This window comes from Bos indicus, chromosome 11 (assembly GCF_029378745.1).
Source record: "Bos indicus isolate NIAB-ARS_2022 breed Sahiwal x Tharparkar chromosome 11, NIAB-ARS_B.indTharparkar_mat_pri_1.0, whole genome shotgun sequence".
NCBI lineage: Eukaryota > Metazoa > Chordata > Mammalia > Artiodactyla > Bovidae > Bos > Bos indicus.
Window position 1 is genome coordinate 321116 of NC_091770.1, and position 13370 is coordinate 334485.

Genomic DNA, 13370 nt, shown 5'->3' on the forward strand with positions numbered 1-13370 from the left:
TCTGAGAGAGAGATTGTTATATTTCTGAGACGTAACAATATTGAAATTAAGCCATTAATACCATGCAATGGCCCCTAAGTGTTCAAGCGCAAGGAAGGGTCACATGTCTCTCGCTCTAAATCAAAAACTAGACATGATTAAACTGAATGAGGAAGGCATGTCAAGAATGAAAGCCAAGACAGGCCAGAAGCCTCTTGGGCCAAACAGTTAGCCACGTTGTGAAAGCAAAGGAAAAATTCTTGAAGGAAACTGAAAGTGCTGCTCCAGGGAACACGCGAATGATGAGAAAGCAAAACAGCCTCATTGCTGATATGGAAGAATTTCAGTGGTCTGGACAGAAAATCAAACCAGCCACAGCATTCCCTTAAGCCAAAAACAAATTCAGAGCAAGGCCTTGACTCTCCTCAATTCTACGAAGCCTGAGAGGTGAGGAAGGTGCAGAAGAAAAGTTTGAAACTAACCTGAGGTCTTAGGAAAGAAGCCGTCTGTATAATATACAAGTCCAGAGTGAAGCAGCAGGGTTATGTAGAAGCTACAGCAAATTACACAGAAGATGTAGCTCGGATAATGAGCGAAGGTGACAGCCCCAAACAACAGATTGTCAGAGTTGACAAAACAGTCCTGATTGGAAGAAGATGCCATCCAGGACTTTCATAGCCAGAGGGCAGAAATCAAGGCCTGGCTTCAAAGCTTCAAGGGACAGACTGACTCTCTTGTTTGGAACTAATGCAATTAGCAAATGACTTTAAGTGGAAACCAGTGTCTTTTTTTTTTTTACCATTTCAAAAGTCCTGGGGCCCTGGAGAATTACCCTAAATCTGCTCTGCCTGTGCTCTATAAATGGAACAACAAAGCCTGGATCACAAATCTGTTTATAGCATAGTTTACTGAATATTTTCAGCCCACTGTTGAGATCAATTGCTCAGAGAAATAGAGTCCTTTAAAAATAATCCTGCTCATTGACAATGTAGCTGATCACCCAAGAGCTCTGGTGGAGACGTATGAGATGTAGGCTATTTTCTGCTGGCTAACACAATATCATACTGTAGCCCATGGATCAAGGAGTAATTTAGATTTTCAAGTCTTATTACTCAAGAAATATATTCTGTAAAGCTATAGCTGCTGTGGATAGAGATTTCTTTGATGAATCTGAGCAAAGTAAATTGAAAACATTCTTGAAAAGATTCAGTATTCTATGGATAGATGCCATTAGAACATTTGTAATTCATGGCCAGAGGTCAAAATATCATCATATGTAGGAGTTCGAAAGAAGTTGGTTCCAACCATCATGGATGACTTTGAGGGTCAAGGCTTCAGTTGAGGAAGTAACTGCTCCAATACTTTGACTACCTGATTCGAAGAGCCAACTAACTGGAAAAGACCCTGATGCTGGGAAAGATTGAGGGCAGGGTGAGAACAGGGTGGCACAGGATGAGATGATTAGATAGCATCACTGACTCAATGGACATGAGTTTGAGCAAACTCCGGGAGATGGTGAAGGACAGAGAAGCCTGTCCATGGGGTTGCAAAGAGTTGGAAACAACTTAGCGACTGAACAACAGTAGCAAGAGAAACAACTGAAGATATGGTTGGAATAGCAGGGGAGCTAGAATAAGAAGTGAAGTCTAAAACTGTGACTGAACTGCTGCAGTTTTAACCTGGCTTTTTTTGAGGGGTAGGGGGTTGCTGCACAGCGTGCTTGTGGGATCTTAGTTCCCCAACCGGGGAATAAACTTGGGCCCTCAGCAGTGAAAGCAAGAAGTCCTAACTACTGGACTGCCAGGGAATTCCCTGAATGGCTGCAATTTTATGATGAAATTTTCATGGATGAGGAGATGCTTCTCACGGATGAGGAAAGAAAGTGGTTTCCTGAGATGAAACCTACTCCTGGTACAGATGCTGTGAAGACTGTTGACGTGACAACAAAGGATTTAGAGTACCACATAAACCTAGTTGATAAAGTGAGTCAATCGTAAAGGGAATCAACCCTGAATATTCATTGGAAGGACTGGTGCTAAAGCTGAAGCTCCAATACTTTGGCCACCTGATGCAAAGAGCCAACTCATTTAGAAAAGACCCTGGTGCTGGGAAAGATTGAAGGCAGGAGGAGAAGGGGACAACAGAGGATGAGATGGCTGGATGGCATCACCAACTCAATGGACGTGAGTTTGAGCAAGCTCTGGGAGATGGTGAAGGACGGGGGAGCATGGTGTGCTGCAGTCCACGAGGCTGCAAAGAGTCGGAACAACAACAAGAATACCACCACCACCACCAACAAAGTTGATAAAGCGGCAGCAGGATTTGAGAGGACTGACTCCACGTATGAAGGAGGTTCTCCTGTGGGAGAAATGGTATCAAAGAGCATCGCCTGTTACAGAGAAATCGTTCATGAAAGGAAGAGTCGATCGATGTGGCAAACTTCATCATCTTATTTTAAGAATTCACCATGGCCACCCCAACCTTCCTCAACCACCACCCCGATCAGCCAACAGCCACCAATATCAAGGCCAGATCCTCCACCAGCAAAAAGATTATGACTTGAGGAAGGCTCTGATGATGGTTAGCATTTTTTAGCAATAAAATGTTTTAAAAATTAAGATATGTACGTCATTTTTTTAGACATAATGCTATTGCACACTTAGACTACAGTGTAACTTTTATATGCACTGGGAAACCAAAAATTCCTGTGACTCACTCTACTGCAGTACTCTGGAGCTGAACCCACAATAGCCGGGAGGTGGGCCTGTACTGGGGGGAGAGATGGCCGGAGTACCCTGAAACACACCTGCCGGCTGATGGGACACAGTGGGAAAAGGAAGAACACGGTGGCTTCGTGTGACACCTGGAGCAGGGGACAGTGAGTGCTAATCACAGCAGCTGCAGCTGGGAGGCCATGAGTTCAGTTTAGGAATGTCCCCTGGAGGTGATGGGGAGCAGGGCCTGTAGCCTGGTCATTCGGAGGCAGGGGTGATGCCATGAGAAGAGACGGCCCCAGGGAGAAGGGCTCCAAGTGCACGCCGTTATGTCCATCTCTGTGTTTCTCAGAGTTGACCGAAAAATGACTGTGCATGTGTTCTGTGTGCTCAGTCATACCCAAGTCTTTGTGATCCCTTGGACGATAGCCCACTAGGCTCCTCTGTCTGTGGGATTTCCTGGCAAGAATAACTGCAGTGGGTTGCCATCTCCTTTTCAGGGGATCTTCCCAATCCAGGGATGGAACCTGGGTCTCCTGCGTTGCAGGCAGGTTCTTTACCACTGAGCCACCAGGGAAGCTATAAAATGACCGAGGGGCAACCAAACATAGGTGTCAACTTATCTCCACTAAGTTTAGACAGCAAACAGAGACGTTCAGAAGGATCTGCCTCATTTTTATTAATATTTTTTTTTCTTTTTGGCCTCAGCACATGGCATGAGGAACTTCCCTGACCAGGGGTCAAACCTGTGCCCCTGCAGCAGAAACCCAAAGTCACAACCAGTGCACCACCAGGGAAGTATCAGTAGGGCCTGCCTCATGTTTAAGAGAGAAGGCCCCAGATTTGGAAACACAGAGGCCTCTCTGAGGGATGCTGTTGTTCCCAGCATCCAGACCCTAGAAGGGACCTGGGAAGCAGGCGTGGTTCGCCAGCGCCTCTGCAAGCCCGCAGTGGCGTGAGGGGCCATTCTGGGCACATAGACCACAGAGTTGCTGCTTCATCCGGCTTCCCAGCCACCCGGCATTGTTGAGACTGAGGCTCTTTCACCTACAAAATCTCTCAGAAAACCGACTCAGCCTTCCCTCGCCTTGGCTCTACATGAATCATCTGAAACCACAGTGTGACACAGTATAGACCTAGCTAAGACCTCATAGTCAGCTTCTCCTGGAGCACAAGAGAGGCCAAGAAAGAAGCAGCCACAAAATGCCCTATTCAATATTGCTTCATGGAAAGGGCTTCCTCATTTGCAGAAGCAAATATTTCATTCATGTGGCCATTGCAGAAATGACCATGAAACCCCAGATCTAATTAAATTAGGATTTCATGATTTTCTTTTAAAGGGCTTGGGCTTTCTGTTTCTGTTCTAAATTTTATGGATTTACAACCATAATCACCACCACCACCTCCAAGCAGAGTAAGGCTCTGATCAAAAAAGCTTCCTTTTGTTTGGCTGAGATGGGATGTCAGAGGCCCATGAGCAAACTGACAGGGGCCTTCTCATGGGTGTGAGAAAGCAGAGCCAGCGTGCGAGTGTGAGTGTGTCTGTGTGTGGGGCGGGTCCTTCACAGGCCCACCTGCCCTAGCAGCCCAGCAAGGCATTCCACGATGGAGCCCATGCAGGTCCCCGGTCCCGAAAAGTTCTTGTTAAACACAGTGAGAATGCCCCTCTCCTTGGAGCCACAGGAAATTATTTTTATAAAATCTGCAAAGGGGATTCCCTGGTGGTCCAGTGGTTAAGAATCCACCTGCCAATGCAGGAACACGGGTTGGACCCTGGTTGGAGAACTAAGATCCCACATGCTGTGGGGTAGCTAAGCTCATGGGCCACGACAAGAAGCCACACACTGCAAGAACGATCCCGCGCACCACAACCACTGAGCCTGAGCTCTCCAGCCCGTACTCCACAAGTGGAGAAGCCACCGCAGTGAGTAGCCCGAGAGCTGCGACGAAGAGTTGTCCCCACTCATAAATAAAGCCAACCTTTCTTGAAAAGAGAGAGAGCAGTGAATCATCCAAGTACCCCATGCATTGTGAAGTCAACCTGTGTCTCTGTAGGATTTACAGTCCTCCATCATATACATGGAGGATTGTTTTCTGAAGCCCAGTGGACACCAAAACCTGCAGATGCTCAAGTCCCTTACCCCTGGCTCTCTTTACCTGCAGGTTCTGCTTCCACCCACACAGAAGGCCAACTGCGTTTCCTAGAAGTGATTATAGGCCTTGCGGGCACGTGTGGGCTCACTGGAGATGAGCACACACCGCCTACGCCCACAAGAGGCTTCTGGTCCCAGTGTCTGTGCGTGTCGCCCTCTGCCCGCGCCCACCTGTAAGCGGCCCCACCCCAGTGGCCGTGCGTCCCCAGGTAAACTTTGCTGGCTGCCCCAAGATGGAGAGCAACTGACTCACAGTTCATCCAGGCAATCCTCGGGCTGCTTCAGCCGTTGGCCGTGGAGAAGATAGTCATACATCTCATGGTTCTGGACTCCGGGGTAGGGGGTCATTCCTCGTGTGGCTATCTCCCACATGGTCACACCAAATGCCCACTGAGGACAAAGCAACAACGTGAGGGCTCAAGTCTTTCCAGAAAGGCTGAATGGACTTCTTCATTGGCAAAGGTCATCTCCTCAGAGCCCTGGCGATGGCGCACAGAGCTGACGATGATGTTAGGGACACGCCACTCTCCCAACGCGGCAGTGACACGGGGTTGGAACCCCACAGCTCCCCATTTCTACTAGAGTTGTTTGGGAAACGAGACAAAGGCAGGCTAGCCTTCTGTCACTTCACTGCTCTGTTTAGTGTTCTGTTTCTACTGTTGCTGGCAAGTGTTTTCTTCTCCTGTGTGTGGGCTCAGTCCTGTCCAACTCTTTGTGACCCCATGGACTATAGCCCACAAGGGTCCTCTGCCCATGGAATTCTCCAGGCAAGGATACTGGAGTGGGTTGCCATTTCCTGCTCCAGGGGATCTTCCTAGCCCCAGGATCAAACCCACATTTCCTGCATTGGAAGGCGGGTTCTTTACCACTGAGCCACCTGGGAAGCCCTGTTTTCCTTTCCCAAATCTCTGGTTAAGGGTATCTGTCGTTACACAGCACCTTTTATACAGCATCTTGGTTCAAACAGCCACTGGATGAATTCATTTAATTTAATGTGAATCTGAAATATCTTAGTTGTGGGTGATAAGTCACTATATTATAGCAGAGGAAAGTGGGGATAAATGAAGGGCCTTTGCATGTCAGGCTACTTCACCAGAATCTAGTGTCCCACCTAGAATTAAAGCATCAAGCAATAAATAAAAGAGAAGGGTGAACCTGCCCCAATCCTCAGTTCATCAAAGAATAAGTTGTCCTGTGGCACCAGCTGAGGTCATTTCTTTCAACTTGCCTTCATCTTGGGAATGCGAGGCCCCACATCAAAGCTCTGAACATACCACATCACTTTTACTGGTGTAGACTCGGTCTGCGAGACTCTCTATGGCGATCCATTTCACAGGCATCTTCGCAATGCGGCCCTGGCGGTAGTAATCACCACTGTAGATCTTCTTAGAGAGGCCAAAGTCCGCCACGCAGACAGTCATGTCATCTCGCAACCTACAGAGAGAGACAGAGTGAGTTCACATCCTCAGCAACATCAGAGGCAAAGCCTTAAATCTCAGGTCTGCGCCCGATGCAGCTGAAAACATTCAGGATAAGTACAAAAAGTGGGCTTCCCCAGTGGATCAGCAGTAAAGTATCTGCCTGCAATGCAGGAGACACAGGTTCAATCAGGAAGACTCCTTGGAGGAGGAAATGGCAACCCCCTCCAGTACTCTTGCCTGGGAAATCTCATAGACAGAGAAGCCTGGTGGGCTACAGTCCATGGGGTCACAAAGAGTCAGACATGACTGAGCGACTGAACATCAATGGCTACTGAAGCCGATTGAAGAGAGGGGGAAGCTGATGTTCAAAGTTCTTGTATAAGCCCTTATCTCTTCGCTGCAGAAGGAAAGTTTTGGTGTAGCCAGGACAAAACTGCTTCACAGGATAGCACCGTGAAAACTCAGGGACAGAACTGTGATACTTTTCATGACTGTCTTCATGATTACTGTTCAGTCACCAAGTGGTGCCTGACTTTCTGTGACTCCATGGACTGTAGCCTGCTACGCTCCTCTGTCCAAGGGATTTCTCAGGCATGGTGAGTTGACTTATATGCAATTCTGGATCCAAAAAACCTGATGACAGTCGGGGAGGGTCCCAAAGTCACAGCTAGGACTCTGAGCTGCATGAGAGTGTGAAAATAAAAAAGTAGTCATATATACACACGATACACACTACTATATATAAAACAGATAACTAATAAGGACCTACTGCATAGCATAGGGAACTCTACTCAATACTCTGAAATGATCTATATGGGAAAATAATGTAAAAAGTGTGTATATAAGTACATGTACAACTGATTCACTTTGCTGTATACCTGAAACTAAAACAACATTGTAACTCAACCAGACTCCAATAAAAATTTTAAAAAAAAAGTCACAGGGGAAAGTTTTGGAAATCAACCAGACTCTTGGAGGCAGAGATAGGGAAAACCCCCAAGCAGAAAACTCAGTCGTATCTCAAGGTGGTAGAAATTCTGTCTCCAGAGCCAGCCACGCCGTCCCTCTCCCAAATCTAGCCCTCCTCTATATTTTAACAGCAACATGCCACCCACCAGTCCTACAAATATCTACCACCATGAGGTCCCAACCACCTCCAGGATGAGCCAGGACTCTTACATGCAGTTTCGAGCAGCTAAATCTCGGTGAAGAAAGTTCCTGTTGCTGAGATACTCCATTCCCTGGGCAATGTCCACCATGAACTTCAACAGTGTCTGCAGGGGGATATGCTAGGGGGTGGAAGACATGAGGAGAGAGACTATTATTATTATTTGGTTGTGCTGTGCAGCTTGAAGCTAGTTACTCAGTTGTGTCTGACTCTTTGAGACCCCATGGACTATAGCCTACCTAGCTTCTCCATTCATGGGATTTTCCAGGCAAGAATACTGGAGTGGGTTTCCATTTCCTTCTCCAGAGGATCTTCCTGACCCAGGAATTGAACCCAGGTCTTCTGCGTTGCATGCAGCTTCTTTACCACCTGAGTCACCTGGGAAGCCCTGTGCAGCTTATAGGACCTGAATTCCCCAACAGGGATTGAACCCACAGGCTTCCCTGGTAGCTCAGATGGTAAAGAATCCACCTGCAATGTAGGAGACCCAGGTTCAGTTCCTGGGTTGGGACGATCCCCTGGAGAAGGGAATGGCTACTCACTCCAGTATTCTTGCCTGGGAGATTACTGGACAGAGGAGCCTTGTGGGCTACAGTCCATGGAGTCAGAAAGAGTCAGACATGACTGAGTGACTAACAGAGACGAACACAGGCCATGGCAGTGAAAGTGCCAAGTCCTAACTGCTGGAATTCCTGAGAGATTTTTCTTTTAAAAGGAAACCAAGTTATTCCCTTTGAGGGGGAAAATGATGGCTTTATTTCTTACAAGTGTGGCCATGAAACAAGGAAATTTCCATATCACTAACGTTGGTGGCTCAGTGGTACAGAATTTGCCTGCTAATGCAGGAGATGCAGGATACGAGGGTTTGATCCCTGGGTCAGGAAGATCCCTTGGAGGAGGGCACAGCAACCCACTCCAGTATTCTTGCCTGGAGAATCCCATGGACAGAGAAGCCTGGCGGGCTGCAGCCAATGGGGTCACAAAAAGTCAGACACGACTTAAGAGACTGAGCGTGCATGCAACCTCACAAGTGAGGTTTTTAAAAGGGATGAAAACATGCAAACAAAACCAACTAACCTAAAACTTCTTGAAAATATCATATTTTATTGTTTCTTTAGAAGTATTGACAGTGAGTAATAGTGTTTTCACAAGACATAAGGTCAAATGGGATCCTTGTGTCCTGAGTGGCAGTGGGACCAACAGCGGAAAGGAGGGGAGGTCTGGTTTCAGTGGGGGAGGGTGTGGGGGGAAGGTCTAGGGTTTGGATGGCAAAAAGTCCCCCAAAAAGTAGCTGTTTCCAATTATGCACCCACATCTGCTATGTTTCACTTTAAAATGTTTTGAAAGATACTTTTCTTCTTCTAGACAGAAAGTAGGATAGTCTTTACTCCTTATCATGGGACCAAAGAACCACAAGTCAGGATTTAGGAATTTTCATTTTTGTTTCTCTAGGGGGCCTTTCTTTAGGTTTGAACAGTCTAGTGTGTATTTTTTCCCCCTAGGTTGTAAAAATCAAACCAGACTGTGTGTTAGAAAATCTACTGTGTTGGGATTGATTATGAGGGTGATGATTCAGGAAGACTTCTGTGTAGTAATGCAAGGTTTTAGTGCAATCGGAACCCTAAAGAGAAGGGTTTACGAGTTCCTAGAACTCATAAATGAGTCCATCCTTGATACATTCTCCCCCGAGGGGTTGGACTGTCATGGCTTACTCTCTATGGCACTTGAGTCTTCTAAAGTGGTACTGATGAAGACACTGAAGTTTTTAAAAAACGTATTCATTTTGGCTGTGCCAGGTCTTAGTTGTGGCACTTGGATCTTCAGTTGTGGCATGTAGGATCTAGTTCCCTGACTAGGGATCGAACCTAGGCCCCCTGCACTGGGAGCGTGAAGTCTTAGCCACAGGACCACCAGGAAAATCCCAAGACACTGAATTTTTAATGATTTATATTTCCCAACTAAGACACACGTCAATCATAGACTGTATAACAAAATGCTTTAATTATCCTTTACCCTTAAAGAAAATGCAAGCAAATCAGGCATGAATCCTTAAGTCTCTATTCTGTATATTTGGGGCATTTGGTTTTCTATATTCTAATTTCTAGGAAAGGATTTGGGTGCTAAGAAATATCAAATCTGCTGACATTTGTGAAAGGATAATGAATATCAGGTGCTATCGCTTTGTGTCATTTTTTTCCCAAGCACAACTACATTATTCCTGCGAGACTGTGACCAAAGGTCACGTAAAAGATTACTGTGAGGCAAAACTAGTAAATGAGTTCAATAAGGTCGCAGGATACTAGGTTGACATACAAAACTCAATTGCATTTCTATGCCCTAAACAATGAAGTGTCCAAAAATGAAATTAAGAAAACATCTACAAAAGAATTAACAACAAAATACTTAGGAATAAATTCAACAAAAGAAGTGCAAAACTTATACTCTGACAACTATAAAGCAAAAGAATTAAATTAATTCTAAATTAATAGAGAAGTGTCCAGTGTCCATGGATCAGAAGACCAGGAGTGCTACTCACGCAAAGAACAGTGTGGCACCTGGCCCTGCTGCAAGGCACACTCACGTGACTGAGACCCTAGAAGGAACAGAGGTGTCCATTCCCAAGGACCTGACTGATAAGGCAGCAGAGAGTTGAATAAAAGCTTGATTTTCTAGTTTGCCTATGAAGCATTTTGTGCCTTCCAGTTTTACCTGTGGCTATAAGGCAGCAAAATATAAAACTATACCCCTTTAAAATGTTTATAAAAACCTGGGGGTTTTCATCATTGGAAATATACTTGTATTTTTGCAAATAGAAATGATTCATTAGCAAGTAAAATGCTGTGTACTTGTTTCCTTACTTGTTAATTTTTTAAAACTTTTTTATTTTTTGTTTCTTTATTTATTTTGTTCAAAAAACCATAAGATGACAGCAGTATTTTTGGCAGACATAGACAAACTGATTCTAGAATTTACCAAACTAGAATAGTGAAAACAATTCTGAAAAAGTAGGATAAATTTGGAGGAATCACATTACCCGATTTTACGACAACAAAGCTACAGTAATATTGAAGATGTGGTAAGGGCAAAGGATGGCCCACAGCTTGATGGAACAGAGCAGAGAACTCAGAAACAGACCCACACGTGTACACACAGTTGACTTTTGACAAAGGTGCAAAAGCAATAAATGGATGAAGGATAATCTTTTCACAAATGATGCTGGTCATCTATAAACAAAATAGAACAGACTAAATTTCACCCCATTAATGAAAAATGGCTCACAGACTTAAACATAACATGTAAACAAATTTTTAGAAGAAAACATAGAAGAAAATCTATTATACCTAGGGTTAGGCAAAGAGTCCTTAAACATAACAGCAAAAGTATGATCCATTAAAATAAAAAAACTGATGGGACTTCCCTGGTGGTACAATGGATGAGAATCTGCATGCCAATAGAGCTGACAAGGGTTTGATCCCTGATCTTGGAAGATTCAAGGGAGCAACTAAAGCCACTGAGCAACTAAAGCCTGTGTGTGACAAGTACTGAAGCCCGGGTATTCCCGGGCCCATGAGACACAGCTAAAGCCCATGTGCCACAAGTACTGAGGTCAGTGTACTCCAGGGCCCACGGGACACAGCTAAAGCCCATGTGCCACGAGTACTGAGGCCCGTGTACTCCAGGGCCCACAGGACACAGCTAAAGCCCATGTGCCACGAGTACTGAGGCCCGCGAGTTCCAGGGCCCACGGGACAGAGCTAAAGCCCGTGTGCCACGAGTACTGAGGCCCGTGTACTCCAGGGCCCACGGGACAGAGCTAAAGCCCGTGTGCCACGAGTACTGAGGCCCGTGTACTCCAGGGCCCACGGGACAGAGCTAAAGCCCGTGTGCCACGAGTACTGAGGCCAGTGTACTCCAGGGCCCACGAGACACAGCTAAAGCCTGTGTGCCACGAGTACTGAGGCCTGCGAGTTCCAGGGCCCACGAGACACACGACTGAGCCCACATGCTACAACCACCAAAGCTGCCACCCCCTGGAGCCTGTGCTCTGCAGCAAGAGAAAGCACCACAGTAAGCTCCTGGACCACGAGGAGGAGGGGCCCCGACCCACCGAAACTGGAGAAAGCCCAAGCACGGCAACAAGACCCAGTGCAACCAAAAATAAATACATAAATTGTAAAAACCAAAATAGGCATGAGCATGGGACCAGCACGGGAGCCAGAAGAAGGCAGGAACTCTTTCTCTTTTAGGTTCTTTCCACCATCCCTTGAAAGAACAGAACAAAACCAAGAAAAAGAAAATAAAAAATCTCCTGGTGTTTCCATAACACTTGCATACAATACCAACAGGGGCAGCAAGGTACAGGAGAGAAGGCTCCAGAAAATGTTCTCCGTAAACTGGTCTCAGGTTTTAGGTTGTTTTTTTTTAACGATTTACTTTGTTTTTAAAAATACTCGTATTTTATTTATTTATTTGGCTGTGCCCTGTCTTAGTTGCAGCAGTTGGAGTCTTCGATGTTTTGTAGCGGCACATGGCATCTTTAGTTGAAACAGGTGGGCTCTAGTTCCCTGAGCAGGGATGGAACGCAGGCCGCCTGCCCTGAGAGTGCAGAGTCTTAACCACTGGGCCACCAGGGAGTCCCTATTTGCTTTAGTTTTGACTTCGCTGCACAGGCTTTTCTCTAGTTCCAGTGAGCGGGGACTACTCTTCGTTCTGATGCGGGGGCTTCTCCTTGTAGTGGCTTCTCTTGTTGGGACCCGGGCTCTCGGTGCATGGGCTTCAGTAGTTGGGGCTCCCAGGCTACACGGTACAGGCTCAGTAGATGTGGAGCACTGACTTAGTTGCTCCGTGGCGTATGGGATCTTCCTGGACCAGGGATGGGACACGTGTCCTCTGCACTGCCAGGTGGATTCTCAACCACTAGACCACCAGAGAAGCCCAGCTTTGTGGTTTTTCCAGCTGTCTCCATAAGCTTTCGATAAGTGGCCGTTCCTCCAGGCTCACCTGTCTCATGGGATGAGGACCTTCCCCTGCGGCGCTGCCAGGCACTTCATTGCTACTGCTCTCTCGTCAGGACCCTGTCCACCACCTGGGGCTGGGGGGTGAGGTGCTGCAGTCTAAGGGCCCATTTCTGGTTGGTTTCTCTGTGCTGTGGGGCTCAGGGCAAGGCTTGCCCTGTGGGGTCTCAGGGGCGGCCCTCTCTCAGGGGCACCATGGAAGGTAGGCAGGCGGGCCTACCAATTCCTAACATGCTTTCTGATTCTGAAGACAGAGGGGCTCGGGACAAATCGAAAGATGGATGCAACCAATTTCCCCTCTGACTCTCTGAAAAAAACTCATGCAACTGGGAACTGAGACAGCTCCGACATCTGGTGATTTCATAGTAAACAATCCAAAAAAGTAGACTTTGAAGGAAAGAGCCGCTCTGATAGCAAGAGGGGCCCACTCAGCTCCACCCCCAGCTGGTTTCTGCCCCACATAAGATGAGAATAATGAAACCTGTGGGCAGGTCTGCTGTGACGATGGACACCTTACATCAACCCCCAGGGCCAGTGAGCACTGGACAAAGGCCAGCGTCCCCTGCTTCCCTTTGCAGGGTAGACGCGGAGGTCGTCCTGGCCTTGTCGTGGGAGCCCTGAGCACTGTTCAGGCAATGGGGTGATGGATTACCTTTGGTCCTGTCTCCAGTCGGGAATAGAGGAGGTAGGTGTGCAGATCCCCGTATTTCATGAAGGGTAAAATCACCATGGGCCTGGGGATGCCCTGAGGGCTCATTTCTATACATACACCTGGAATTAAAACCAGAGAGTGAGTTACAAAGAGCCCTTGTTAGCAGTGACCAGAAAATGCGCTGCAGGAGCGCTGGGTAATTGAAACCAGGCACTCTCAAATTCACAGTTAAAAAAATGAAACAAAACATTCACAACTCACACACTCT

At 46.7% G+C, this 13370-nt stretch overlaps 1 protein-coding gene across 1 annotated transcript in view; it reads right to left on the minus strand.

Annotated features, from left to right (window-relative positions):
• The window catches only part of MERTK (MER proto-oncogene, tyrosine kinase), a 137517-nt gene that overhangs the window by 4942 nt on the left and 119205 nt on the right, over positions 1-13370 (minus strand). Inside the window, exons 15-18 of the mRNA XM_019969605.2 lie at positions 13103-13221; positions 7447-7556; positions 6121-6280; positions 5100-5236 (exon numbers count right to left, since the gene is read on the minus strand). Of these exons, the coding sequence (XP_019825164.2) occupies positions 5100-5236; positions 6121-6280; positions 7447-7556; positions 13103-13221 (526 nt within the window). The remainder of the gene's footprint in view (positions 1-5099; positions 5237-6120; positions 6281-7446; positions 7557-13102; positions 13222-13370) is intronic.